General features: G+C 35.7%; 1 protein-coding gene across 1 annotated transcript in view; it reads right to left on the bottom strand.

The window, feature by feature from the left end:
* Positions 1 to 3,574: 3,574 nt before the first annotated feature.
* tspearb (thrombospondin-type laminin G domain and EAR repeats b) overlaps positions 3,575 to 27,977 on the bottom strand; it is a 32,180-nt gene continuing 7,777 nt past the window's right edge. Inside the window, exons 2-12 of the mRNA XM_041264656.1 lie at positions 25,757 to 25,977; positions 24,791 to 25,017; positions 24,366 to 24,456; positions 23,690 to 23,846; positions 20,479 to 20,610; positions 19,064 to 19,296; positions 15,413 to 15,599; positions 13,861 to 14,090; positions 6,816 to 6,994; positions 5,050 to 5,151; positions 3,575 to 4,157 (exon numbers count right to left, since the gene is read on the bottom strand). Coding sequence (XP_041120590.1) covers positions 4,004 to 4,157; positions 5,050 to 5,151; positions 6,816 to 6,994; positions 13,861 to 14,090; positions 15,413 to 15,599; positions 19,064 to 19,296; positions 20,479 to 20,610; positions 23,690 to 23,846; positions 24,366 to 24,456; positions 24,791 to 25,017; positions 25,757 to 25,977 — 1,913 coding nt within the window. The 3' untranslated portion in view covers positions 3,575 to 4,003. The remainder of the gene's footprint in view (positions 4,158 to 5,049; positions 5,152 to 6,815; positions 6,995 to 13,860; positions 14,091 to 15,412; positions 15,600 to 19,063; positions 19,297 to 20,478; positions 20,611 to 23,689; positions 23,847 to 24,365; positions 24,457 to 24,790; positions 25,018 to 25,756; positions 25,978 to 27,977) is intronic.

Here is a 27,977-nt window from a genome sequence, read left to right as displayed (position 1 = left end):
AACAACCTAAATTCCCAGTGCGTTGTTAACTTTGGGGTTCTATTGGAAATACAGTAATATGGAAATAAAACACAGTCTGATGCTGTATTGCAATTTAATTGACAAAGATTTACAAAAAACATTCACCCTTGTGGTGACAACAGGTGTATTTGTACTGTTCCAAATTGTGTGGGAACAGCTTTTTTAAAACTAATGTTGCATCACATATATGCAGTACTGCATATATACAAAACTGTACAATTGTTGATCCCTAAATGTGTTTCTTGCAGGTCTATTCAATTTATCTGAACTGTCTAAATACAGGCATTGTTTAAATCTATAACAGTGTGCAAATCAGTGTATGCTTGTCTTTGAAAGAATGACAGTTTTGGACCCATTTTGTCGTCTAAACCAGGGGTGCCCAATCCTGGACTGCTGGCGTCCTCCTGGTTTTTGTTTCAGCTGTCCCCTAAATTAGTTAATTGGACCAATCAAGCACTTATTAGAAGCTTAAATGAGTCCAGTTAAGCAATTTAGTGTACAGTTGGAACAAAAACCAGGAGGGACACTTAAGCTCCACCACTGTTCAGATACTCAATGGATACCTTGAACTCTTCAGTTTAATAACAAAATTTTACTCAATTCAATTTTACAATATAGTAAGGTCGTGTTTTTTTTTTTTTATCTACAAATTGCTTTGTAATATAAATATTTTAAATGTTTTAAGATAAGTTCTGTATATAATCTCCCAAGTGAACTGCTTTGGCATTTTTTGGAATACTTCCAATCCTGCATCTTCATTCAGTTCAAGAGGGTTAGAATAAACAAAGTCAAAATGTAGGTTTAAAAAGAATAAAGTAAAAACAATCAAGAGTAAATGAACAGAGTAAAACAAGTCTTACCCCTGAATTACTTCAATTTATGTAGAGAAAGCACACCCAAACTGCACACGTCACAAGGTATGGTTTGAGAAAAAAAAAAAAAAAAAAAAATCATGGTTTGTTTAAAAGAAAACTTATATTAGAGGCTATGTAAATCAGATTTGTACTAAAAAAAGCTCTCTCACACACACAGTCATTTGTTTCCCTTATGAATAAGACCTAGGACACAAGAACTGCAGGTTTAGCACTTATGCACATTTAATACAAAATAAACACCTAACTCCTTTAGGAATGCTAACTGTACAATTGCAGGTTCCCTGACTAACTCGCAGGACATCTAAGCTGTTTACCTGGCATAAAACTAACAGAAAAAGAACACACAGTACCTTTTTCATTAATATAGCTGATAAGACAGAGTCAGGCTTTTCACACAGCAACCATGAGCAGAATGGCTGGTCTCCTTTAATACCCTGCACCTGGCTCTAATTTACAATAATAGCCAGGTGCAAGTGATAATTAACAATAAAATAATAATCAAACTAACCACACACACATGTGCACATGTGTTGTGATTTGGGGGAGGGACGAGACATGATATATAAATATATACTGCTATATAATATATATATATATATATATATATATATATATATATATATATATATATATATATAACAGAGCAGGGAGGAGACAGGGTTAAAAGCCTCCTTACCAAATTTGTTTCATTGTATTAGTTAATTGTTTTATTGTTTGACTGTTTTGGCAGTTGGCCTTATTATTGCAAATTGAGGAAAACACAGCTACTCCTGTGTGAAGACTTTGACGGTGTGTCCCATACCGTGTTCAAAGGTACTGTGTAACGCTGTGTTTTTGTTGTTTATGTCAGGTAAACAGCTTAGCTGTCCTGAATAAGTGTCTAGTAAGCGCTCGAAAGAGGTAGGTGTTTATTTTGTTTTTGGTTATTATTTTGCTGTTTAAAATAAAAGTGTTCAGAGAAAGTGCTGAAAAGAAGTTCCTGTGTGTGTCTGGGTGAGTTACGCGCTGGAAAAAGAACAGAGAAAGGCAACATCTCTCACAACACACACATACACACACACACACACACACACATATACACAGATGAAGAGATTCATAAACAACGAACATTATCAAATAAGCTCAGCAATTGTTTTGTGTATTTGACATCACCATACTTATTGGAAAACATCATAAATGGTGATTTGAACGTAATAAAAGTAGGAAAATGTAATTGGAAGCAAATGATTCTGAACAGACTTTAAATAACTTGCGAGTGAGTAAAGCCCCATGTTTCTTCTCTTGAAAACATGTAATGCATTAACTGCTTCTGTTGTCTCAAAACCAATAATGTTTTCAATCATAAACATTCAAATAGATTATGTTATATAATCAGATTTTCCTCTACTATAGTTGAATATATTTTTTTTGTTTTTTTTTTACAACTACTTGTCAAATTTATAGAAAATAGCATCATAAAACAATTCAAGTATAAAAAGCTGTATGAAAACATAGTGTATTTTAAACATTAATATAAATATGTTTTTGTTAGTACCAGAAATATAGTAGCAGCACCAAAGTGAAACACAAAAAACAAAAAAAACAAAAAAATACAAACTATTCTGCTGAACTTAACTGATCTGGTCTAATACAAGATTTATTGCAAGGATTTGGGGTATTAATGGAATATTTGCAAGGATAGTTTGGGGTATTAAGGGAATACTGTATTAGTTGCATGGAAACTTCATTTCATGAATAGAACATTCTGATACTTGTTTAGTTATGATTGCAAATAGCTGAGTCTACTTTGTTAATCAGCTCTAAGTACAGACCCCTGGTCTCCAGGTTCAGTCACTGTGCCTGAAAAGCATGGTTCCAATTGTGGAGCAGACTGGTGCAATTTTATATTACCTAACTCAGTCAACTACCGGAAAGAGCTCCATACACATTCAGAAATATGCCTTGTGGAAATATCTATAACTTCAAAACTTTCAATCATAATGCCAAGGTTAAACTGCCGGTTTAAGAAACCAAGTGAAGTACTGTAGACAAACATTCCTGTTATTGTCTTCTTCAGTGTACTAGAAGTCTATTTGACTTAATTTTGGTTTATATGTTAAAAATGGGGGGGAGCCACCTTGTTCTCCCATACATTACAGCCATGATGTAAAATGTTCAGTCTCATTGACACTAGGTCAGGGCAGATCCAGTATAGCAGCAATTGTCTGGTGTATTTGACATCACCATACTTTACATACAGTACTATACAAATTTGGATAGCTTATGTTCTGATCAGCTACTTATCCATGAGTTATAACTAGTACTGTGTTCAACAACGAGTTAAGGCAGTGTTTATGGCTTGTTGTTTAGACACCACAGGTATGATTGTCTCTGTGTGCGTTTTGTCTTGTGGGCTGAGCAGCTGTCAACATGCACTATATTATTGAAGATCAAAAAACAATTTTACTGCAATTGTTTATGGACCATAGATTTATACTCGTACAATGCATTTAAATATACAGAGATAGATAGAGATATGTATGACTATCTTATCATATTTAAAAACCTGCTAATAAATTAAAAGCAATTTTGGTTATCACAAATCAATCAATAGAATTGTATACTATACATATATGCATATTCATTTGGCAGATTTGCAATGCCAGTGAAACAAGAAAAACTCTTAATAAAACCATGGCTATATAAACAGCTGGTCTTTCCATTAGAAAGCCTAATGTGTGTATCGTGAAAAAAACAACCTTCAATTTGTTGCTGTGTTGTCATCCCTGAGTTTTCTTCAGTTGCTCTTGTGTGCATTTACCATCAACGTTTTGGTAGCAAATAAAAAAATGTGGAATTTGAATAGAAAAATATATATGTTAGAAAATAAAATCTTCAGTTCAAAGTAATGCTTGTTCATGGTCATGTTTAACTTTGGCTGTTTATGAAAATGTTCATGATCCAGGTTCACAGTTGTATTATGATCGTGTTGCCCTTGGTTACTGTATTCCAGGAACTCCATCTCCAAGTCGCTAGGCAGGAACTGGTGGCATGCACTGCAATCTCAAATCTGACTCCACATTTGCAATTTTGGGATAACTTGGGCCTTAATGGAACTTTTACACCCATTAGTAAGTTTTAAGTTTAAGAACCTTTGAAATGCCCTCTCTGGCACTGGAATAGATGAGGTAGGAGCTGTCTGTAGTATTGAACTTTTCCCAGTCGGTGCAGCCGAATGTTGGAAGCCTGTGTACTGGAACAAATCCCTCATATCCCTGCCACCTGTAGAGAACAATGAGTGGGAAGCTTAATTATTTAGATAATACAGTAGATAAAAATAAAAAAAAAAAACTTAAAAAAAACTCTGAAAACAGCATTGAAAAGCTACTCAAAAGTTCTATGTTCCCAATATTGTTTACTCTTTTTCAACAGACTCACTGAGTTTTTTTGGCTTTTTTTTTCTGCTGTTATGGCAACACAACAAAAGCAGGTAAGTGGGTTATATTTTAATCAGAACAATATACAGAGACTGCCAGTAAGAATAATGGGTCCATGCCTGCATAACATGCAGTAAAACACAACCTGGTATAAACCATTATCCTTTCAGTCATTGTTTAGCAAAAGTGCATTATCTATATCAAATCAGTATACATACAACATCAGTCAATAACAGTGAAAGGCTGGGTGTGCATGTCAATTCTTCTGCCCACCCAGCAAGTTATTTTCAGTGACATGAGTGAAGCGACAGAAAAAACTTGGAAGTTTTACCCATTTTACATAAACGGCACTAATAATATGCTGGAGTCATTCACAGAGAAGTAAGATCAATCTGACAGCTTTTGCAAAAATGCTCTGGTCTGGATCGGATGAATAGAACATGTACCCATTCGTGATGAACAGTTATTCCAGATTGAAAAGGAACCAGGAAGTTTTACCTCTTTTAAATATATGTAGAATCCTGAAACATTGCAACTTGTACATTTTTTTTTTTTTATCAGAAAAGACAGTAGTCCTAAGATTTCAGTCATTCATAATTGGAAACGTAAGACTAAACTCACAGCGTTGATCTGGTTAATATGTTAGCATGAAGTACAGTAGGTACTATGCTTTTTATATGGATTTAGATAATGTAATGTTGTCATACAGTTTGTGTGTGATAAAGGATAGTACTCACCTGTATATAACACTATTTAAAGAGTAGGATTTGCCATCATAGGAGTTTGCTACAACCAGGAACTTGTCTTCTCCTAAGGTGAAGAACTCCCAATCAACCGCACTACCGATAATACAAAAGAAAAAAAAACTGTTGCAGTCGTTAATCTCTCTCTGTCTCTAATTTATCCAAGGTCAACCAGGACAATAGTAAACAAGCAATCATTTTAACTTTTTATAGGCCCTTTTCACCAAAAAAAAAACGTAGACTATACTTCTAGCCCTCTCTTGAAAGGGTTTGTGAATAATGTGGTCTTAACAATAAAAAGTCCCTTCAAAGTTTTGTGAATAGCCCATTTCAACTGCTTAAAAGTATATCAACATCATTTTCTACTGCAGGAATTAGTCCCACAATGTATATCTGTGTCACTCGCCAGTCCCACAGTATTACTGGTAAGTGGAGGTTTGACCAAAGGTGATAAAGATAGAGGGTTGCTCAATAGTGCGGTACCTTCAGAGACTTCAGAGAAGTAAAGAAAATGAATTAAAAATGGAATGTTGAACCAAACAATGAGGAGTGGACATTTATTTTAAACTTATACAGTATATCTTTCCCAGTCTTGCAAAAAACTCTTAAGATGGTTGACATTTCTTGATTAAATTATTTCTAAGTGAATACATTGTCAGTAGGGTGTCTCTTGTGGTATAAAATATATCATTTTGTGAACTATACATAGGATGTATAACCTATTATAAATCACACAAACAAAACTCAGGAAATATATAATATATAATTTTTTTTATGTTTTAACCGTCAGTACACAGGATAAATTGTACTTAATTTTGACAAATGTTTTTCAAAATGGTTGATTTCTGCATACATGATTTATAATATCAAACAGTCTATCTCTGTGTTTTTGTTTTTTCCTGTATAACCGGCATTACTTGAGTTTGTAATTTAATTAGTCTCTTTACAGACTGAAGCAAGAAATCTATATCCTTGCTGTGGAGTCTGTGGAAGGTTTTGAACCTAATTTAGTCATTGCAAGCAGTACTCTGGAATTGTCAGGGTTTTTTTCCATTATTATGACAGCTTAATTGCCTGGGAAATGGCTCAATTACTCCTAACCATCAGTTCATTCACTCATGGTTATTTGTATCTAAAGAAGATGAAGGCTACAGTGGAAAGAATTGCAAAATGGTCTTTTCTGCTAGAGGTCTGTCCAAAGCAACAAATCACACCAATGTGTTTGCAAATTCTGCTCATAGATCTACAAATAGCATGCATGTTTTTATGTTTTGGGGGAAGGCTTTGTTATAATAATCTGCAATTATATAAATCTGTATCGTCAACCCCACTATTACGAAGGCGTATACAATCTAGCAAGTTGTTCACAAGTTGAGTCAGTTTCATACAAATGAACTTCTAAACATCAAAACAAACATCCGTAAAATAAAACAAAAAATCTATACAAGCATTAAGCTTGCACACATACAAAAAGATAACGTCTCTTTCCCGCAAATAGGTAGTTTCTTGCTAGTTTTATACCACTACAAGCATTTTTATATCTCAGAAAATTAGCTTTCACACTTAAGATAGTACACAATGAAATTCAATTTTGACATAACATTTCAGAAGTTGGTGTAAATTGCAGCTGGTTTGCAAAGCAAATGAAACCATATTCTACAGAAGTTTCAATAGTCTTGCTTAAGTTCTAGCTTTTTGTGGTTTTTAAGTAAATGTCTGGCTTTCCATGTCCGATTAACAAACTGGAACCCCTGATTTACCTGTACGTTGAGATGTCCTGAAATCTGACGAATATCTGTGCCGTGATGTTGAGCTCATAGATGGTTGAGTTAATGGCGTAGGAACTCTGTCCGGTTTTGTCATATTTCTGACTGTTAGCCACGGCAAGGAAGACTCTGCCACCAAACTGGAACACCTCCCAGTCTGTAGCACCGAATGTCTGGGAGAGCAGGGGAAAGCGGGTCAACAGAGGCAGAGTGGCACAGCGCAGGGCTTGGGCTCTGTTACCACATACAATTTAAAATACAGGCAGCCAGCACTGTGACAACTACTTTCCTAACACTTCTCAGCTAGACTTGTTAAACCCTACTTCTTGACAGCACCATATGGGGCTTGAATGTTCAAGGTCTTTACACCAAAAAGCAATCCAAGCGATTGATACAAACAGCCCAGTATTTAGTAGAACTTTATTTTAATGAACAGATTTGTAAATACAGTGGGCCATATAATACATGGAAATGCAAATAGCCTCCTGGGCTTAGTGAGACTGTAGATATTTTAAGGCAATTGGGGAGATGCCCCACATATATATGTAAGCCTTGGTGGTAGCTGTAGTGACCGAGAGGAGGTGGAGAGATGTTGATGCTAGCACGAGTGCTGTCGTAGGACTGGAATACAGTGAATTGATACCCTAGGTCTAAGGGGAGTGACACTGAGCTGGAACTTGTAAGTTTAATCTATAGACTCAAAGCTGAAGGTAAGTTTTATGTTATTAGCTATGTAACATTAATAGTTTTATTTATTTTTTCAGAAAAAAAGGATGTTCTAAAAAAAAAAATCTGGACCATTGTCTCTTGTCTTATGCAAAGCTTGGGATACTCATCCACCCTCATAACCCTTTCAGATCTTTGCTAGGTCTAAATTTACAGCCAACTAACTACAGTATATTACAGTCAGTCACATAACACATGGTGCTTCAGCTCCATTACATAACATTGCCTTTTCATTTCTTTATATTTTAAAATGGTATTATTAATAGTTTATTCTACAGTAAAGTAGCGACACACACACACACACACACATATATATATATATATATTACACACTAAATGCTAATCCAAACTGCATACTGTAATATCATTTCTATAGAGTATTGACTTTGCTGTTGCTCAGTAGAATATTCATTACATTTCCTCATATATTGCCCATGGGATCTGTTAAAGATACCCTCTGGCTAACCACAAAAGGTCAGTTATATCAGGTGTCTTTTAAGATCTCAAAGTCCAAAGGCATTTCCCATTGTCAGGCACTCCCATAAGCTTTCTATATGTCTAGGCAAAGTTAGTTTCCCTCCCCCAAACAGAATCAAACGCAGTGTTTGTATACAATAGAATAGTATATTACATAAAACATTAGAAGTGTTATGAACTGTAAGAGGCTGTTCGACCCATCAAGGACTATCTATTTTATTTTTTTTTATTTTATTTTTTTTAATGATTCCTGTATGTTGCAACTTCACCTGAAATATTTTCCATAAACATATTTATGTTATGGCTGTGGCAATAATATGGACAGGGTATGATAAGATTTTTCTGGTAAAATGGCATTCTTTTTTTAATTCCAAAACCAGTTAGGAACAAGTTAGACAGACTTCTTTAAATTAACCTTATGCTATTAGCTATTTGATTAGTTAAGAGTGCCTGAAAGGAAGAAATGCAAAGAGAGCTACCCCATGCACTTCTTTCAAAACTGCACATGGGAGACCCAGTTAGCAAAGGGAAGTGCATGACAGTTAAGATCTTTCAAATTATTGAATTGGATAAAACCACTTAAAGAAGTGTTAAGCAGAAACGTGCATAAACATAGACACTGCTACCGACAGTAATGCTGATTCGTGACTCCTAGTCAGTGAAAGTTAGTTAACATTATTGAAGCTCTGTCGTAAACAAGATCACAGCGTAGATTTAAAAAAATAGCAGTGCAACATAATTTTATGCTAGTTTTGTAACTGATTTTTTTTCTTAAAGATTTGATAAATAGGAGCCAAAGCACTATGACAAGTTAGATGAGCATTATAGCTCTTCGATTATCTAAGAGTTGGGAGACAAAATACAAAAAAAAATGTGTTTAGCTGCACATGTAGGAGTTACGAATAAAAACAAAGGTTGAGGTGACATCACTTCCAGCATTAACCAATCATTGAGGTAAACCGCTTAACCGAGAACATAATATGACTTTGCCTTTATATATGCACACACACACTCACACATACAATTATCAGAGCCGGTACGGAATTCCCTTCTCTGAGAGGGGATTTGTGGCTAAGACGGTTTTGTTTATATGTACACACTGTGAGTGATTAAGTGTGTATCCTATAAATGATTGCTTTCACAATCTTCTGGAGATGTGTATTGACACATCCTTCTGTTTTTAAATCCACCAGTTGCTGCTAGATGATGTTGGCTAGCAAGTCTGAGGTTTTATTTATAAAGATGTCGGCATTGATATTTGTAGATTCTTGTAGTATTGTGATCGTGCAGGCTAAGGCAAGAGTGTGAGTAAAACAGCAGGCAAATCAGCAGCAGGAATTCCAAAAAAATCACCAGGAACACAGGAATTCAACGCTTAACACTTGTGAAACTATTTACCGAAGAAAAAAAAACACATAATTAAAAAAAAAACACACACAAACTGGACTATCAACTTTCAGGTCAGTTTGCAAAGAAGGATTTGCTGTTTTAAATAACACTGGCTCATTACAGCCACAGCCAAGGAAACCCTCCTCTCGCGCTCTCAACCGTCCACCCCTAGCACTGTTTATAATAAATTCACAGTTCTCTCAAAAGATTACGACGTGTACAAAGGTTTTGGGAACTAGGTTGCATTTGTATGGACTCACATGGCATGTCTAGAAGAAGCTTATTTCCCAAAAAGATGAGAAAGTTAAGATGTTTGCTTCTGTATAAAATGGATAGGAAACACTGGCCGACATCCATAATATGCAAACTAATGTAATAATAATATATTTTTATATAGCGCCTTTCATAGTGGATCACCATCACAAACCACTTTACAGAGGTAGGCTGTGAACTGTGCATTATATGCAGAGTCATTTACAATAGGGCATTGATTTAACACCTCATCCACAGGATGAAGCACAAAGAGGTTAAGTGACTTGCTCAGGGTCACACAGTGAGTCAGTCAGTGGCAGATGTGGGGTTTGAACTGGTGACCTTAACCACTGGACCACACTGCCTCCTGTATTTAATGAAGACCATGCAGGACAGCTAATGAAATAGTCCAGTAAGTCTTTGTATCTCCTGTGAAGGAGGCGGTAGTACAGTGTCACACGTCACATATTTTCCAATTTATCCTGAGAACCGCTTATCCAATTGACATGAAATTTGATATTAGCATTATTTATCATAGTTTATTGAGAATATACAATTCTGGGGATAAAGGGATGTCTGTCTGCCATGGTCATCAACTTCTTCATCACATTGATAGCTCTAATTAAGCGATAGAGCCCGTTGATGCGGTAGATGGTAGATGGTAGATGACCACGACTGGAGTTAAACGTAGGCAAGGGCACTAACGAAAGTCAAGGTCCTCTACCACACGGTAGAGCCTGCATCGAGAGGGCTGTATCGCTACTAGAAAATTATTTATTTCTTTATTTTCTCTTTAAAAAAAAAACTTTAAGATCTATATTTACCTTGACCTTTTGATACTTTGCCGTGTAACTTTCCGCGGAGGAAAATAGTCCCTAGCATAATTAGAATTTAAAAATGACTACAAGTAAAGAAAACATTATTATTATTAAAATTATTATTATTTGGCTAACATTTATTTATTGGGGTCTTACTCTTTCTTAGTATAATTTATGTGGACATCAACTGTTGAATAGTCCATGTAGTATGGAGTCAGACTCTAAACTTGTTGTTGGAGGTGGGGTGTCATTCAAGCTGTCAAGCAGTGGATTGGCTCGTGTGGAAAGAGCTGAAATGGGGTTGGCAGTTTGACTGGCTGATTTTGAGGGAGGGTGTTGTTTGGATTCAGCTGATGACATAATTGTGGACCATTCATGTCTTTCCTGTTGATTTGCTGTCCAATAGCTGCGAATTGAGCCTTCCTTACGGTGTCCTGTCACAGACATGATTTCGCTTGTCTCTAGACCAGCGTCAGAAAAGATGTTTAAGCAGCTTTTTATGTTATTAAATTCACTGTAGATTAGAATGTTAAGGGAAAAAGCCGGTATTCATGGGCGGATTGATTTAAAATTTAATTCGCAGTTAAGCACTTCAACGTTCCAGAGGGCATCTATGCAAAATAGAAGCCTGCGAGATCTGGAAGCTGATTGGCTGTTTACACTCAATCGTTTTCTAATTTTGAAGTGATAGTGGTGGCAGGCAATGTATGTTACTTACATACTTGTTTGTAATGTATTGCCATTCGCTACGTAAGTCTACAAAACGAAAATACACTTTTGCCATAATGTGCTTCTTTTAAAACTGCATGCGCTTTGCAATTAGAAATGTATAACAGGTAAAATTTATGGAATTATTTCATTCGCTAGAATCTCTTTAATAAGTGTAAAGGGTAAACTAAGGTACTTACTGCTGACAGAGCTAACTCATGACCCCTAATGGGTGAGGTGTAAGGGATACTTACAATTACTTTCACGTATTGCAACAGATTGTCAATAGAATTTATGTATACACATTTCTTTTTCAATGCATTTCTGGAAAATGAACACAAATTGGAAAGATTAAAAAAGAAAGAAAAAAGTGACATCTCAGTGCTGTAATACAGTACCATAATATTGAGTAGCATATCTAATACTGTGTATTCAAAAGAGAAGCGCTTATCTACAAGAATCTTTTAAGCATGAAGATTGGAGTGATGATTTATTGATGTCATATTTCTGATTTAAGGCCTGGGTGTGAAGCTTATTACACAATTTCTCCCTGTTCCAACCATAATACCAAGTATTAGAAAGAGGGAGGATAAAAAAAGGCTAGACTTTGCTTTAGCTGCAATACGTTAGTTAAAAACAGTTACTGAAAGTCAGATTTAAACTGTGAGTCAGGTGATTGGTAGGAGAATCTTCCATCACCAAAAGTCAAGCAGGAAGACTTACTCCCACATTCAAGCCAGGTAAGCCTCTCATTATCGTCTGCATCGTGCTTTTGAGTTTGCACTACCCTCTCGTCATGGTTAGCAGTCAGACTACCTCCCTGCGTACAGCTCCACAACAGTGCTGGTCTAATAACCTGGGAACACTTTAAAATAAGCGTCTGTAATTCCAATGTAAGTAAAACATGATTTCCTGCTGATTTCAAATGAAATTCGTATTGAATTCAAAAGTCCTAAGCATGAGTTATGACATACTTTTCATGACTTCATAACATTTCCCATGAACAGACATTTATTTTAACAAACATTTATTTTAAAGTGTTACCAATAACCTTACTATTGATAAGCTCCATGAGTCACTTGGAATCAAAGAGGGGGGCACTGTCCTGGTTACAAACTTAGTACATCTTAAAGAGTAAGTAGCGGGGTTCCGAAAAATACAGCGTTACACATCAGCACGTGTTGCTACAACTGTTTAAATAATGTATGTGTCATTTTTCTTTTCATTGTTAACATCCTGACAACTTTTTACACTTATAACTTTAAAGTCTGTTTCAAAGCTCTTTTCCAAGTGGCTGCTCTAGTGCACTGGGGTTTGAGGTCTGTTTTCTATATCCATGCAGGAAGAGTGATTTAATAAAAAAATAAATAAAAATAACATAACAAGGTCTCTGGCTTTTCAGTTCCGTACTACATCATGAATCGTTATTGCTGTGTTAAGAAAGTTTCTGCCCTAACTGTACATTCAAATTAACGTTTTATGACCAGAGTATAAAAAAATGCCAGCCCCCCTCATTTTCCATTTATAAGAACAAGAAGTATTTTTTATATTAAGAGCAGAAGTGCAGAAAAGAGTATTATTTTTATTTATTTTTGTTCACTAATAGCTATGAAAAAATGTTACTAAAAATCAAATAAATGTTTAATAATGTGTGTATCTTTCATATCACAGGAACATATGAGATCTATGGAGAGATGGTAATAGATGGTACTTTACAATAGAATTGTTGTTTAAATCATTACTATAGGATCCGGATAGCTCCCTACCAGTATGAAACGCAGCCAGATCTTTGTGTGGCAGATATTTGATTTTCATCCTCTTGGTAGACCTAATCATTTGATCTGTTGTTTGTGGAATATTGTATTTTTGTATATCACACAATTTCTAAATCGCTAGTTGCTCCCTAGATTGTTCTTTTTTATGTTGTTTGCAAATACTTTATTTGGAAGTCTTCGTGCTGGTATTTTTCCAGCAGTAACAATCCCTCGAAAAAAAGATCAGAGGGAGTTCTAGAAAAATGTTAAAAAATACTTTTTAATGTATTATTTTGAATTTCAATAAATAGAAGACAAGAAACATTTATCTGCTCTATAAAGGTTCACTATGTTAAGTGTTTTATGTTTGTCAGGAGTGTGTCTGATGTTAATATTTCATAAACAGCTATTAATAATATAGCTATAGTTATAAAAGCAGTAATTATGGTGTTTGAAATGCCCCTAGGGAACTTTTAAGTTTCACAGGTGCATTAGAAAATCAGGTAGACAAATTCTTTAGAATTCAAGCTGGAATGTGTTGTTTGTCTTAGAGTTCTACAGGAATCAAAGGGACAAAACTGTTATTGTCTTGACAATCAGGTTCCGTGTTGAGTGGTCAATATCTTCCATGTTAAGGTTTCAAGGTTATGGATGAAAATTGAAACTGCATTTTCCTTAATTAAAAGTCAATTTAAGATATCCAATAATTATTTTCTGCATTGATTATGAGAGTATAAACTTTGGAAACATCACACATCTCTAACAATACATTCTCAGTTTGAACAGCCCCTTGAAATCATTAACTATTTGTTGCGTTGTTTTTACTGAAACCTGTTGACTAAACAAGAGAGAGAGAGAGATGATTTGGATTCAGAGGATTGCTAGCTCCTAAAAGTGTAAATATATTGAACTCACCATAATTGACTGGAAAAGCCGGAACATTCCACCAAGCCAGATATAAATCCTGGAATAAACCTGAGTGGAGGAGCCATTGAAAGTGTTTGCAATAACCAGAAAAGAGTAGGGTCCAACAGTGAAAAACTCCCAGTCATAGGCTCCAGAGGTAGGGATGGTCTGGTTGGTTTCGAAGAGCTGTGTCCCAGGGTTCCATTTGTAAACAACACTGCCAATGTTATGATTGCCCCCTGGAAAGTCAAATAAATGTTAGACACAGAGTGGGGAATGGGTTACGCAGATCTTCTGCATCATCTTGACCCCTTCCCTGGTTTGCTCTGTCCCATGTGGTTTCATTACAAATGCAAAAGAAACACCTCCATAGAATGTGGTCTAATTGTTGGAATTACACATTTATGTATGGATTCAGTCTTTATTGGACTTTTGGCTTTTGGCTTTGGCTGTCTTCAAGGGGAAATTACGACTTATTTTGCCCAAACGTACCTTCTGTACTTTTAGGCAAAATCAGTGGCACACACACTTACAGCAACCAGAACTGAAGCAGCATGGCTAGTGGTTACAACCTCCCTCCAGTGATGGATGGGATCAAATCTGCTTTAATTGTATTGTTATTTGGCGGCTGTTTCGTCTATCTTCATCAGTTTCAAAAGAAACCTCAGAAATCTGAAAAGTTGCCTATTGCTTCATCTTGAGGAATCATCGTGATCAAAAACTTTCACCAAATGCACCTTCGACACACCAGTGCATGTTCTTTAAAGGTAGAACATGCACTTTGATTATCCATGTAAGTCCTTTCTAATATTGTCAGAACAGTATTTTGTACTTTTGATATTATCCTTTGATGGCGCACTGTTAGATTTATTATTCCAAACCACTGTTCTGGATTTCAAATACATTTGGTCTCATGTTTGAAATCCCTTTTATCCTTTTGCAAGCACACATGTCCTCCAGCTTCTATTCAAACCTCTTCCCCCATGCACCACCATTTAAACCCCCGCATTCTGCTCCTAGTTCCCAGGCTGTCTTTACAGGAAGCTCTGTCTGGACAGGTTTATGTCTTGTGGGCTAGAGCCAAGCACTGCAGGTCCATAGACACTTTCTCAAGCTGTTAGATCATGTGAAGAGAACTATGTTATTTGATCAATAGAAAGATGCATTTTATCTTCAGTTGAATTAAAACACTATACACCTTGACTGGTGCTGGGTTGTGAGAATCTGTACTCAAAGTGTGAAAGAACTGGAACAGACGGAAGTAAATGTTAACTTGATTATCGTAAATTTAAAATCAATGTCCAGCAACTTAGGCCCAGTAAAACAAAACTTTAAAAATGTAGTTTGAAGCTACATACTTCAAACTAAGGACCCATATTCTCCTAACTTTTTTAAAAACACCTTATAAAAAGTATGTTTTATTTTAAACCTTTTTCTATCTTTTGCTGTCTTAAAAATGAATGACTTTGAGGGGGCTATTTCCGATCAGGCCTGTATTGTATCTATTTATTTTTTAAATAATTGCGGTCAAAGAGTATTTCATAATTGTAGGAATCAGTACCTTGCCTGTGATTGGCGACTGCAAGGAAGGTCTCCCCCTCTATCTGGAAAGCTTCCCAGTCTCTAGCACAGTGGGTCTCGATGGTCTGGTATGAAAAGAACTTCAATCTTCTTTGGCTCCATTTGTAAATAACCGAGTACTCCTGGTTTCTTTCATTCTTCTCAAAGTTAGCAACCGCTAGGAAACTCTAAAAAATGCAAAAATAGATCAACATTGAGGGAGAACTTTGGCAGCTTGTCCCATTATAATGTGGTAAACAGAGGCCTTTTCTTGCTTTGTCAGTAATGTGTGCTGAAACATTGTGTTCACTGCACACTTATGCTTTTTGTTTGTTTTCAGGTTTTGGATGCACACTCTTTGTTTTCAGGTTTTGGATGCACACTCTTTCTGTTTTCAGGTTTTGGATGCACACTCTTTGTTTTCAGGTTTTGGATGCACACTCTTTGTTTTCAGGTTTTGGATGCACACTCTTTGTTTTCAGGTTTTGGATGCACACTCTTTGTTTTCAGGTTTTGAATGCACTCTGTGTGTTTTCAGGTTTTGAATGCACACTCTTTGTTTTCAGGTTTTGAATGCACACTCTTTGTTGTTTGTTTTCAAGTTTTGGATGCACATTCTTTTTTTCAGGTTTTGAATGCACACTCTGTCTGTTTTCAGGTTTTGGAACCACATTCTTTGTTTTCAGGTTTTGAATGCACATTCTTTGTTTTCAAGTTTTGGATGCACACTCTGTCTGTTTTCAAGTTTTGGATCCACATTCTTTGTTTTCAGGTTTTGAATGCACACTCTTTGTTGTTTGTTTTCAAGTTTTGGATGCACATTCTTTGTTTTCAAGTTTTGGATGCACTCTTTTGTTGTTTGTTTTCAGGTTTTGGATGCACACTTAATGATAATTGTGTATTTTCTGATGTCCACTACTGTACATAGTCACTGGATACTAACAACAGGTAAATGCATCAATTACTGTAATGCTTTTGAGTTTAATACTGCATTTCATTACACATTATATAATTTTTTTTTTTTTTTTTTTCATATTTTGGTATATAAATTGCAGTTATCAGGGCCTGATACATATATATTTGTCTTAAAAGAAATCCACTTGTTAATTACTCCAAAATAGATATGATAATAATAAGCAAACTTTACATTTCCCTCTTTTAAGCTGTTTTTTTTTTTTTTTTTTTTAACCATTATTTTATATGAGCTCTGATGCACAACATTAACAGGGAAGATTGAAAAAAAATCTAACCACAGTTTTGGTTCATTTTTTGGAGTGAACAGTGAGGAGGTTTCTGGGTTCAAAAGTGATCTAACTTCTAATATTTTACTGCCTTCATAGACCTGATTTAGCATGTTCCACCAAATTAATTTAAAATTGTACATTCACCCAAAACTTAAAACACTAAAACTAAAGAAAACATCTTTGTCTGATAGGCATCTCTTTTTCACAACTAATACTGTAAATATCACTTGGCAAAAAAGAGCATAATGGCTGCTACATTTTGCCTACCGCCGTACATGAAAAATGTCATACAAGTTTAGTTATTATTATTATTATTATTATTATTATTATTATTATTATTATTATTATTATTATCCATGTCTCCATTTGATCCTATCAGTAGCAATTACTAAAAATCTGTTAAGTCTCATCTTGTGCACAAAGACCTAGTTCAAATTCTAAATCTACATTTCCTACGTTACTTAAACAGCTACATTTTGAGGTATAAATAAATAAATAAATAATCTTCTAGCCACTTCCGTAGACAATATATGGTAGCCTATATCCAAAATAAATTCATTTGTAAGGCTAGCTGTAGATATTCTGCAGTTATAAAAAGGGTTGTCAATGAAAACTATGCAAATGAAAAATGTATATTACAAACATTTGGTAGTTTCATAATACTTTTATAACTGTGCAATCTATGCATTCGTAGTTTAGTATTATAGTGTTGAGTATTGCCCTGCGGACAGCAATTACAGCAAGGCCCTGCTCTGAGCTATTCTGTGCTCAGCTAGCAGTGCAAGCAACATGCAGGACAGCTGATTTCTACCTAAAAAGCTACAATGCGGTATTTATCTAAAGTTATAGTGAGTAGGTGTATGCCAGAGATTAAGGACAGAGTTTTTGTAGATATGTGTTTTGTTTAGTGTTTGCTACTGTACATGTATGATTTATTAAAGTGTGCATTAGCTCTTCACTGCAACTTTTCTGCCTCTGAGTCGCTCTTCTTGCTGGTAACAGGTCGGCCATGACGCTACCCTGCCACACATGTTTTTTTTTTGTTTTTTATACGAGTGATGTACAGCATAAATCCCAGTGAAACACTGTAAGCAAAAATACTGTATAAACTGTTTAAAGCCATGTTTATGACAGAAAAGGGGACAATTTCAATAATTTTGACTTTTGTGTATTATTTTTGACAGTTTTTCTACAGCATTTCATCAATATATAAAGGGCTAAGCATAATCTAAATCTAAAACAATGTTTGCTATTTGAAAAGCTGTGACCTTGTTTGTCATACCATGTTGCAAAGCCAGAGGGCAGCAGCTGACAAATGAGACAGGTAGAAGAAGTTCCATTGTAAGTAGAAGTCCAATCTTTTGCATTAGTTTCCTAAAATGTCTCTAAAAGCATTCATTTAAAATCTTTGCACTTTTTGGGCGGTGAAAGATTTACAAATATAATACAATAATTTTGTAGAAATGGGTGGGATTTTAATTCCATACGAGTTAAAAGGAATTACTGTTTTTCTGTTCAATTTAGTGAACTATAAATCAAATAATGTATTTATATAAACAAACATATACTGACCCTTATTTCTCTGAACTGTAATGTTTTACCTGAAACTAAGACGGAGAAGCTTTATGTAATTATCATTCATCCACTGCTTCAGGTGCTACTATCTCTCAATAAACCACTTGAGATGCCAACTTTTCAAATATTTCCGGTTCTTCCAGTTAAGGTAAAATCTACCCAACCTCCCGCGTCTGTCTCTTATATATGACTGACGTACTGTACTGTGGTTATGAACATTTTGGTTTTCGGATGAGAAATATCTGCTCGGCTGTGTGATTTAATTTTCTGGGGTATAAACATAGCCATTTTGTTTTAACCTCTCGCCATATCATTATACAGACCACATGCTTTGAGATACTTTCTTACCAGTCGGTATACAGCTGTTTTCTGTATTTCAGTCCAATTTTATACCAGTTTTGTCCAATATAAACAAAACATCTCTGCCACATTGTTTTAACCACTGGTCATATCAATGACATGGATATTTTTAACATATCCATTTTACTTCATCTTTGCAAACTATCAGAGATACCATTCCCCTTACTTTTATGCTTTGCTTTTGCATTGCGTGCCAATTCTACAAAAATAAGGCAGGCATGCTGGGCCCATCCCAGTGGATTAATATAGATGGGATAGGCTGAGTATTTCTCCCCCACAAAATTTCAGCCCCTGGCTAATTTTGTTACTATCACATGGGCTGTAAACACTCCCATTGCCTTGGTCTACTCTGTCAAAACCCACAAAACCTAACTAAGGTTTGCAGTAATATCTTTTTTAGTACCTGCAGACATTGTTTTTTCTACACCAAACATTTTAACGCATCATCTTTTCCATTGTAGCCAACATCTTACCTTGTCGTCAATGGTAAAATATTTCCAGGCTTGTGCTTGGTAGGTTGTTATATTCTGGTAAGGTTCAAACTTCCCATTGGTCCATTTATAGATCCCTGAGCCTGGGACAGGCCTCCTATTGGCTGTAGCAGCAAACAGCCCCACAGATGGAATTTCAAAAATCTCAATATCGAGAGTTTCTGAATTTGTATAAAAGTCCTGGTATTCTTCCACATAGTCCAGTCTCTGCTTTGCTGAAAGAACAGAACACAGCCTTTAGTAAAGTTTGTTTGTCTATTCTAGTGAGTTTTTCAGTAGAAATGAATACGTTTGGAAAGAACATGCTACTGTATTGTGACAAAGGTCACCAAAATGGACAAGATTTCAAATGACATGTCCAAGGTATAATTTAAGACTCCCATTCCATAGCCATTTGAGCCATTTTAATTTAGACACACCTAAGCTTAACTAGACAATGCATGCACCTTTTGTACAGGAAACCCTAAAATAGCTCAAACTGCTATACAATAGGAGATTTGAATTATTCACCGCATACAGGGTGCATCAACAGTACGAGGAGATGACAAAAAAGTTATGCTAGCTAGGGAGACTATAGCTATAATATGACAAAAGTATTGGTCATTCATTTTCAAGTTATTGGATTCTATAAAATAGTTATGTGTTACTTCAGCAATGAGTCTGACTTCAACTGAATCAGTTATTTGACTCAATGACAAGCTCCTGTCACTATGGATGCTTTATGACATACATTTAGCCTAACTGTAGTTTTAATGCAGGGTAACACAATGAAAGTGAATGGCAGAGAGATTCAGCTTGTCGTATAATAGTTTAAACATGCATATGAGATACTATTATTTGAAAAAGCTTGAAAGCAAGCAAAACACAATTGGACAATTTATGTAGAAATTAACACATTACAAAGCAGTAAACATTGTCTGTAGCTTGACTTGAATACACTAGCAAGCCTTATGAAAGAATAGTTTCTGACGTATACCAAAGAGCAAGTGTGTCCAATCATGGTCCTGGAGGGCCACTCAGGGGTTAACAGGTAAAATGATATAATTAACTACTTCAGGGTGTGGATGAAGATTTCATTGGCTCAATTAAACAATTTAGCACAGGGTTGGAACAAAGACTAGGAGTGGATGGGCCAATTTTGGACACCCCTTCCATAGGGGTTAAGGAATGGAATAAAAAAAAGGAAATGTTTTAGCTAACTCTCTAGGTCACATAGTTCAGGAGACACCCAACCTTTTACAAATTTTGGGGGGAAATCACTACCGAGGCTGGGTAACGTTATTGTCATTTAACAATTACAGTAACATGTCCAAGCAAAGTTGGAGGGGAGCACCTCTATTGTAGCAGTTGAGTCAAAAATGCAACCAGCACTCTTCATTTCATAAGTAATTTCAAACCTTGCAGCATGGCAACCCAGCCCTGGCTGTCGCATATATAGAGCCCTCTCCTCAACGTGTCAAACCACAGCTGGCCAGTTTGTTTCTTTGTACAGGGAGGGCGGGACCCGAGAGTCACTCGTATTTCAGCTTCTTGTTTCAGCACAAAGAGAAAAAAGAAAAAACATACAGGTATCAACCACAGCTGTAAATGGTTGTAAAATGGTCTGAACTCCTACACTCGTACAATTGAGACCCCTTTTATATATGTCAAGTCTAGCAGGCAAATGCTTTGGTTGGTGCCTTCATCAATAAATACCTGTTTTTATTTATATATATATATATATATATATATATATATATATATATATATATATATATATATATATATATATATATATATATGTGTGTGTGTGTGTGTAAGTCACATTGCACAATAACAAGGGAAAAAGAAAAAATGTAAACCTGAAGAATTTTAATGATAATGTACAACAGAAGTTTATGAATGAGTTACGGATGAATACAGATATTTCCTTACTCATATGTTGGAGTACAGTCTATAATTTAATAATTGCAGTAGTTAATTAAAAAATTATTTTACACAAATATCTTGCTAAAACTGTACCCTATAGCACAAAAAATGCCCTTATATCCATTTCTGATTTGTCTTTTTCTGTTTTGATTCTGCATATAACTCCCTATTAAAGAGTAAGTAGTGGGGTTCCAAAAAGTATAGCGTTACACATCCCCATGTGTTGCTACAACTGTTTAAATAATGTACCTGTCATTTTCCTTTTAATTGTTAACATTCTTTAAAGCTATTTTCAAAATGTCTGCTCTGGTGCACTGATAGTGTAAGGATTATTGCCCACATTGTCAAACAGATAACACAGCAATAACGATCCATGATGTGACACAGAACAGAAAAGCCAGAGCACTTATGTTTTTGGTTTTCTGCAGTGACTTAGAGGACAGATCTCAAACCTCAGTGCACTAAAACAGCCATTTTGAAAAAAAAAAGCTTTGAAACAGTCTTGAAAGTTATAAGTGTAAAAGATTGTCAGGATTGTGGATTGTCAGCAGTGAAAAGACAAATTACAGGTACATTATTTAAACAGTTGAAGCACTTTTTTCCAGAACCCTGGTAATTACTGTTAAGGCTGCCATGTTTTTTTTTTTTTTTTTTTGTAAACATGTAAACTAAAGGGCATCTTAAAACTACAGGTTGGGCCTTTTCAATTAATAAATTAATTACTGATTTGGCAGGAAGTTGATTCCAGTCAGGAGCATTGTGGGCTTTGTTATTTCTTAACAGGAGCATGTATATTAGTTCTGGCTTGCACGTATGTAGAAAAGAATACATCTACACTTTTTGCAAGAAAAAAAGCTAGGTTGTTTAATAATGAAATGCCATTGAGTTGTTCTGTGATTGCAATGCAATACAAAAATACATCAGCGAAAATTGATTCAGACTTGTCAGCTACTTCATGTTAGTTTATAGTTTATGGATTTTTATAAACCTTTATTAATCGCAAACTAAACAGAGGGTTTGCAAGTTTAAACATGGCAGCCTTACTCCTTGTACAGTGTTATTTGGGACTGTCCCCATTTTACAGAACCAAAAATAAAACAATTCCAGGGAATGCATGTCTTGCATGCTACTATTTCTCATTCTTTAAGCTGCACAGAAATGTGACATTGCGTGTTCTTTTATTTGGTTTCCTTTTCCTTACATGTTTTTACTTGTGCTTTCATGATACGGTTATAAATCTTGCACTCTTAATCATTTGTTCTTTGCAAGGGATGGCAAATGGTGGTAAGTGAGTCTGGCAGAGAATCTTTTTTTTTTTTTTTTTTTTTTTGGTAGGAAAATGTATGGCTGAGTAACAGATAACAAAAGATTTTCATGCTCCATAAGTTTAGTTAAATTACAGCTACCAATATAATACATTTGACAATTATTATTTTTCTCAATATTGTAGTTTCTTTCCTACTGGCTTTCAGCAAATCCTATTGTGTATAGGCTATATGTATTCTTGCTTCATAATGGTCTGTAGACCAGCAATATCACCAATACTAGGAGTTTGCTCTCTGCTGCTTCAGTTCTTATCCTTATTGGTAAGGTACTGTGCTGGATATGTGCCGTGACAAGCCAAGGCAAACAACAACAGAGGAAATTTTCTCTCTTTAGCGTTTGTCAAGATCCCATTACTTTCAGTTCAGTTTGGTCACTGACCTGAAAAACTAGAAAACAATCTAAAAGAGCAGCCAACATGATTACCAAGCACCTAGTCTTCAGTTAAAAGCAAACAAGCCTTTAACAATGTAGCTCACAAAATCATGTACATCTGGTACTGCACACCACAGTGTAACCATTCTTCTTATTGTTAATTGGTCATTTAGCGGACGCTTTTATCCAAAAAGACTTACAGAGACTGGGAGCGAACTATGCATTGATAACACTATGTAACACAATTTTTGTTCCTGGGTAGTAAGTGTTATTTCCTAATTGCTTATGGCTAAAAAGCAAAGAAAATGGCTATTATTCCCCACAAACTTTGCTTTTGTAACCAGGACAGTGATATTTTGAAATTTACCTATTTCCAATGAGAAAAATGTATTTACAGTATAATTGTAAATCTCGAAAAACTACTCACTTCTAAATCGTTTGTAGTCATCTTTGTATTACTTTAATATAAATACATGTTAATTTAGATTCATATGTTGTTTTTTTTCTGACTTTATGTGAACAAAAAGACACACATTGCCAATTTTCCCATTGGAAATAGTGATATTTTGAAATATCACTGTCCTGGTCACAAAAGCAAAGTTTGTGGGGAATAATAGCCATTTTCTATACTTTTGAGGCATAAGCAATTAGGAAATAACACCTACTACCCAGGAACAAAAAAAATATATATATTTGTTACACAGTGTAATTGCTGCTGCAGGGACACACGCAGTGAGTCACTGGCTGAGGCAGGATTTGAACTGGGAACCTTCTAGTAACAAGCCCTTTGCGTTAACCCCTAGACTACCAAGCCTACCTTTTTAACCTGTCTGAAGTTCAACATAAATCTGAGAGTTATATTGAGACTGCAGAGGTGTTTAAAAAGTATTTTAAAAATGTCTCCCTGATGTGATGACTAAAACAGAAAACAACAAGCAGTGAACATAAGTTTAGATAACTGATGTTTCACACACATAGCAAGTTGCCATCTGGATTACTCACCGTAAGGATACTTCAAGACTTCATTTTCGGATGGTTTTACTGGGAGGTCCAGGAGAACCTGGGGGACGGAGAGGATAGCTAGCTTGGGGTCTGAGGTGGGGCATATTCTTGAGGTAGCATCAGATCCAGGTAACAGAACCAGCTGTCTTAATAACCCCTAGAGGAAAACAGGAAAAATGCAGGTGTTGGAATGAATGGCCCCTATTTTGAAGCAATTGCAAAGGTAAAGGCACATTTTCAGAGTGGAATATAATTATTTAAACGGTATGCAACTACCAAGAAAGTACTTGCAGTGACCTGTGATCTCTCATCCAAATTACTTCACTATGATTACAGTACTTTCTTAAAAGTTAATAGTTTTTTTTTTTTTTGGGGGGGGGGGGGGGGGGTTATAACTATTACCACTGAAAGTAGAATGTTTTGTACTGGCTATTAAAAATAATATTACATATTTTGTATTTATTTTCTTAGCCATTTGCTTGAAAAATTAATAATTCAGACGGAATGGCGATTTGCCAGGGATTGATTCATATATCCCTTTTTGGTGACAGATCCACTTTTGTATTTACAGCTGTAGCGGGGGTCAAACACTCTGCTTGTTTTCTCAAAAATAAAACTAAATAGCAATGATATACCCCCATGTGTGAAAACCTCAAGATCAGTCTAGAGTGCTTACTGAAAACAGTCCCTTCAATCTTCTCCGGTTCCCAATATGGAATCTGGATCCCTTTGTGTTCAGATGTGCAGGGAATGGTCTACGAAGGACTCTAGAAATTAATACAATGATAAAAGGTTTACCAAAGTGAACCAAGGCAGATCGGTCAACTCCACACAGCAATAACTTTTTGTTGGAAAGTCCCTCAGCTTTAAAATGACGCTAACATTATTTGTCCTGGTCATCCACAAACTCAAAGATCATCAACATAGGTATTTTTGCTAAGTTCAGACACATGTGATTTACAGTATTTTCAGTCAGTCCTTTCTTTTGGTTCATATTTACTCTTTTTTTTATTACAGTTTAAATCAGTCTAAACTGAGTGCAAATCATAGAGAGATACAGAACAGAGAAGTAGACTGTTGTCAGAGCCAGAAATGACTTACAGGTCAACAGGAATGCCACAGTCCACAGTCAGGGATGCATATACCCCTGACACTGCTAAGATGAGTGTGTGCCATTGATTATCTGCCAGCTTCACAGATCGGAAGGTAATGTGATCCCTGTCCCCATAGTTCCAAAACAAAAAGTGCAGCTTATCCTGAGAGTATCGCAGTCCAAGCAACAGTTTGTTGGAGTCTTCCTCTACTACGGTAAAAATGTACTCATTTTTCTGAAATGGCAAGACATTGTTGGAAGTTAAAAGAATAATATTGTCAGTTATTTTCTATTTGGTATTTTATTAGGTGCTTGTCAATTTAGTGCCAACCAAAGCTGGTCTAAGTTGAGAACTCACTGATTTGAATCCATGAAAAATATTATATGTTTTAAGTATGGTCTTACAACCATATACTTAATAGTGGCTTAATTAGCATGAGTCTGCTGGTCTACTCGGTCTTAAAGAACACTTTGCTTGCTTCCTGAGGGGTATTCTCTTAGCCAGATACTACTGTATGTCATGATTGAGTGTTTGACGGTTGTGGTGATATCAATTCTCCTTCCTGGAAAGCTTTTACTTTTCAAGTTGCTCTTAACATTGCCTGCATAGATCACTTTTAAACAAGAAGTCCACATCCATCAATTGTAACTGTGCATAGTGCTGGGGATGTTAATTTGGGTAATGCTGTTTATTTGTCATTTTAAACAAGTTGATTGCTGTTTGTTAGTAAGTGATTGATTGTGATTGCGCATGGCTACAGCAGTGTTCTGTGACCCCCTTGGAATTAAAAATTGTACAATCCAACAGATTATCGTCCTGATTCATTTATAAAAAACTGAATTGAAAGAACCTCATAATTTCACCTTAGCCAGGCCTGTTTTAAGGCTAAAGTTTCCATGAAACCAGCATACTGTAGTTAATTCTATAAAGTAAATTGCCATTCACCCAAGCTATTGGTGCACTACTGAATTACCTTTGATGCAATCCTGGAGGCTTTCATTGTGACGACGATGGAGAACTCTTCTGGGAAGTAGTCGCAGTTGATGAAGAGGTGGGAGGCTGGGAAGCTGGGGCTCCCCTGAGAAGTGGACAGATGGAATCCACGGGCTCCCTGATCCTGAACCATTCGTATCCCACCGGGCGCCACACCATTAGCAGGTAAAACCTTGGTGAGGAAATCCAACGGTAACAAATCTGTAGGGATAATAAAGCCAGGACAGGGATCAGCATAAATGTGAGGCCACCAAGGGTGACAAATGGCAGCATGACATGCATATATTCATACATGTCAACCCCTAAGTGTTTACACCAGTGAGAGAATGGGAGGGGGGTGCTGGTGACAGAGTGAAGCAAATGACATGAATATAGCAAGAGTACATAAAAATAAATAAAACAAAGAAATAGTCTGGGTACACAATTAAAAAATGACATTTAACAGTGAATGTTTATATGTGATCTGGTTTAACATGTAAATCATTCAAAAAGAATACATCTACACGTATTTTTTTGTAAATACTGAGAATTAGTTTAATATACTTTTTTTATTGCTTTTCAGTTTTAATAAAATTTTTAGTTAATGTGTGAATGTGATTATTATTAAAACAAAGAAGCGTACTTTACAGAAATACGAAACCAGTGTGTGGCGCTTCCCGTCACTTTGACCAAAATTAAGATGAAATAAATAAATAGACATACCATCAATTTCCAATTGTTCTGCTATTTCTTACCATATGGTGTCTTTCTTTGTATTGTCTTTATAACCAATGACACTGACATGATAAGAACATTATATTTTTGGACTTTAATAATTACATTCCCATTGATGTCCATTTCTGTTTTATTTCTGTGGTAATTTCTGCATGAAGAAGACAGTGACAGTCTGACAGTCTCTCCATAGAAGGCTTATGCAGACAAACCGTCCGTTTGAGACAACAAGGCAATTCTATCTTTGGAGTAAGTGGGGAGTTTGCATAGCAGCTACAGGAATATAGAATAGTAATGTACACTTCTTCATGGTGACCCCCCCAGAATGAAATGATATGCTTGGACAGTTGTATTGGATTTACTGCTGTATCATGTATAAAGGGTTTAGCAGCCTCACAAACAATAACAAACTTATGCACAAACGTGAGAATCCATTGCACGGCTGCAAGACTCAAAATTGTGAAAAACCGTGAGTTTCACAGGGAAAGCCTTGAGACTTGACTTCCATACATATTCTAAACTAGTTTAAGGTGATTGCCAGGACATAATCTGTAAGCTGTATCTTCTTCGGAATGGCAGAGGGAGCCAAGCAAAAATAATTCACCCTTCAAGCACGACCGAGGGAGTTGGCAGACATCCCAAATTGTACAAACGTTTTCCTGTACAATGCTATCAGATTTTCTAAAAGGATGCTCGTTAACCCCCTAGTACAGGGGTAGGCCACTTCCTGGGTTGGGGTCAATTCCTTTTTAAAATCAATTCCCAATTCCCATTCCCCTTTAATCAATTCCAACACATCATTGATGAGCAATTAGCAGGATTCTGTTAAAATGAGCTTCTCACAGTGGCAACAAATTACTTTAATTGAACACTGTTAGTCAATTAAAGTAGCTTCAAATTAAAGCAGTTGAACAATCACAACAATTATGCATCTTAAATATCAATTCCAATTCCTTCAAAGGAATTGGAGTCGGGAAATAATTTTAAATTGAATTGAAAAACAATTGAATCCAATTCTTAAAGTACAATTTATTTTACTTATTAAACCTGGAATGGAACTCCAAGACAAGAGTTGCCTATCCCTCCATAAAGACACACATGCTGTGGTGCAAATGTAAAGCTCTGGTAATATCTGAGAATAGCTTAAGTGTATACCTTTTATGGTGTTATACAAGTATTGTTAGATGAAGTGAAATAAAGTTATGGTTTAGGTCCTTTTTTTCTTCTGTTAACCAAGAATACCCTACGCACAGGAGCAAGAGGCCTAATCCATACCCTAGAACCAGGTCACGTGATGCAGATATTTCAGAATCCTGCACGAGTGTATCCTAAACATGTTACCCTATGATGGTAATTTTATTTTATTTTTTGTTATATATCAAAGTAGCTTTGTGCTACAGTAGTCAAAAATAGATTCCTATCTCTTTAAATCAAAGAAATCCTTCTAAGCTACACCTGAAATGGATGAATTAACAGGGTTAGGAGAATGG

This window comes from Polyodon spathula, chromosome 11 (assembly GCF_017654505.1).
Source record: "Polyodon spathula isolate WHYD16114869_AA chromosome 11, ASM1765450v1, whole genome shotgun sequence".
Lineage (NCBI taxonomy): Eukaryota > Metazoa > Chordata > Actinopteri > Acipenseriformes > Polyodontidae > Polyodon > Polyodon spathula.
This window is presented reverse-complemented; position numbering and strand designations above follow the sequence as displayed.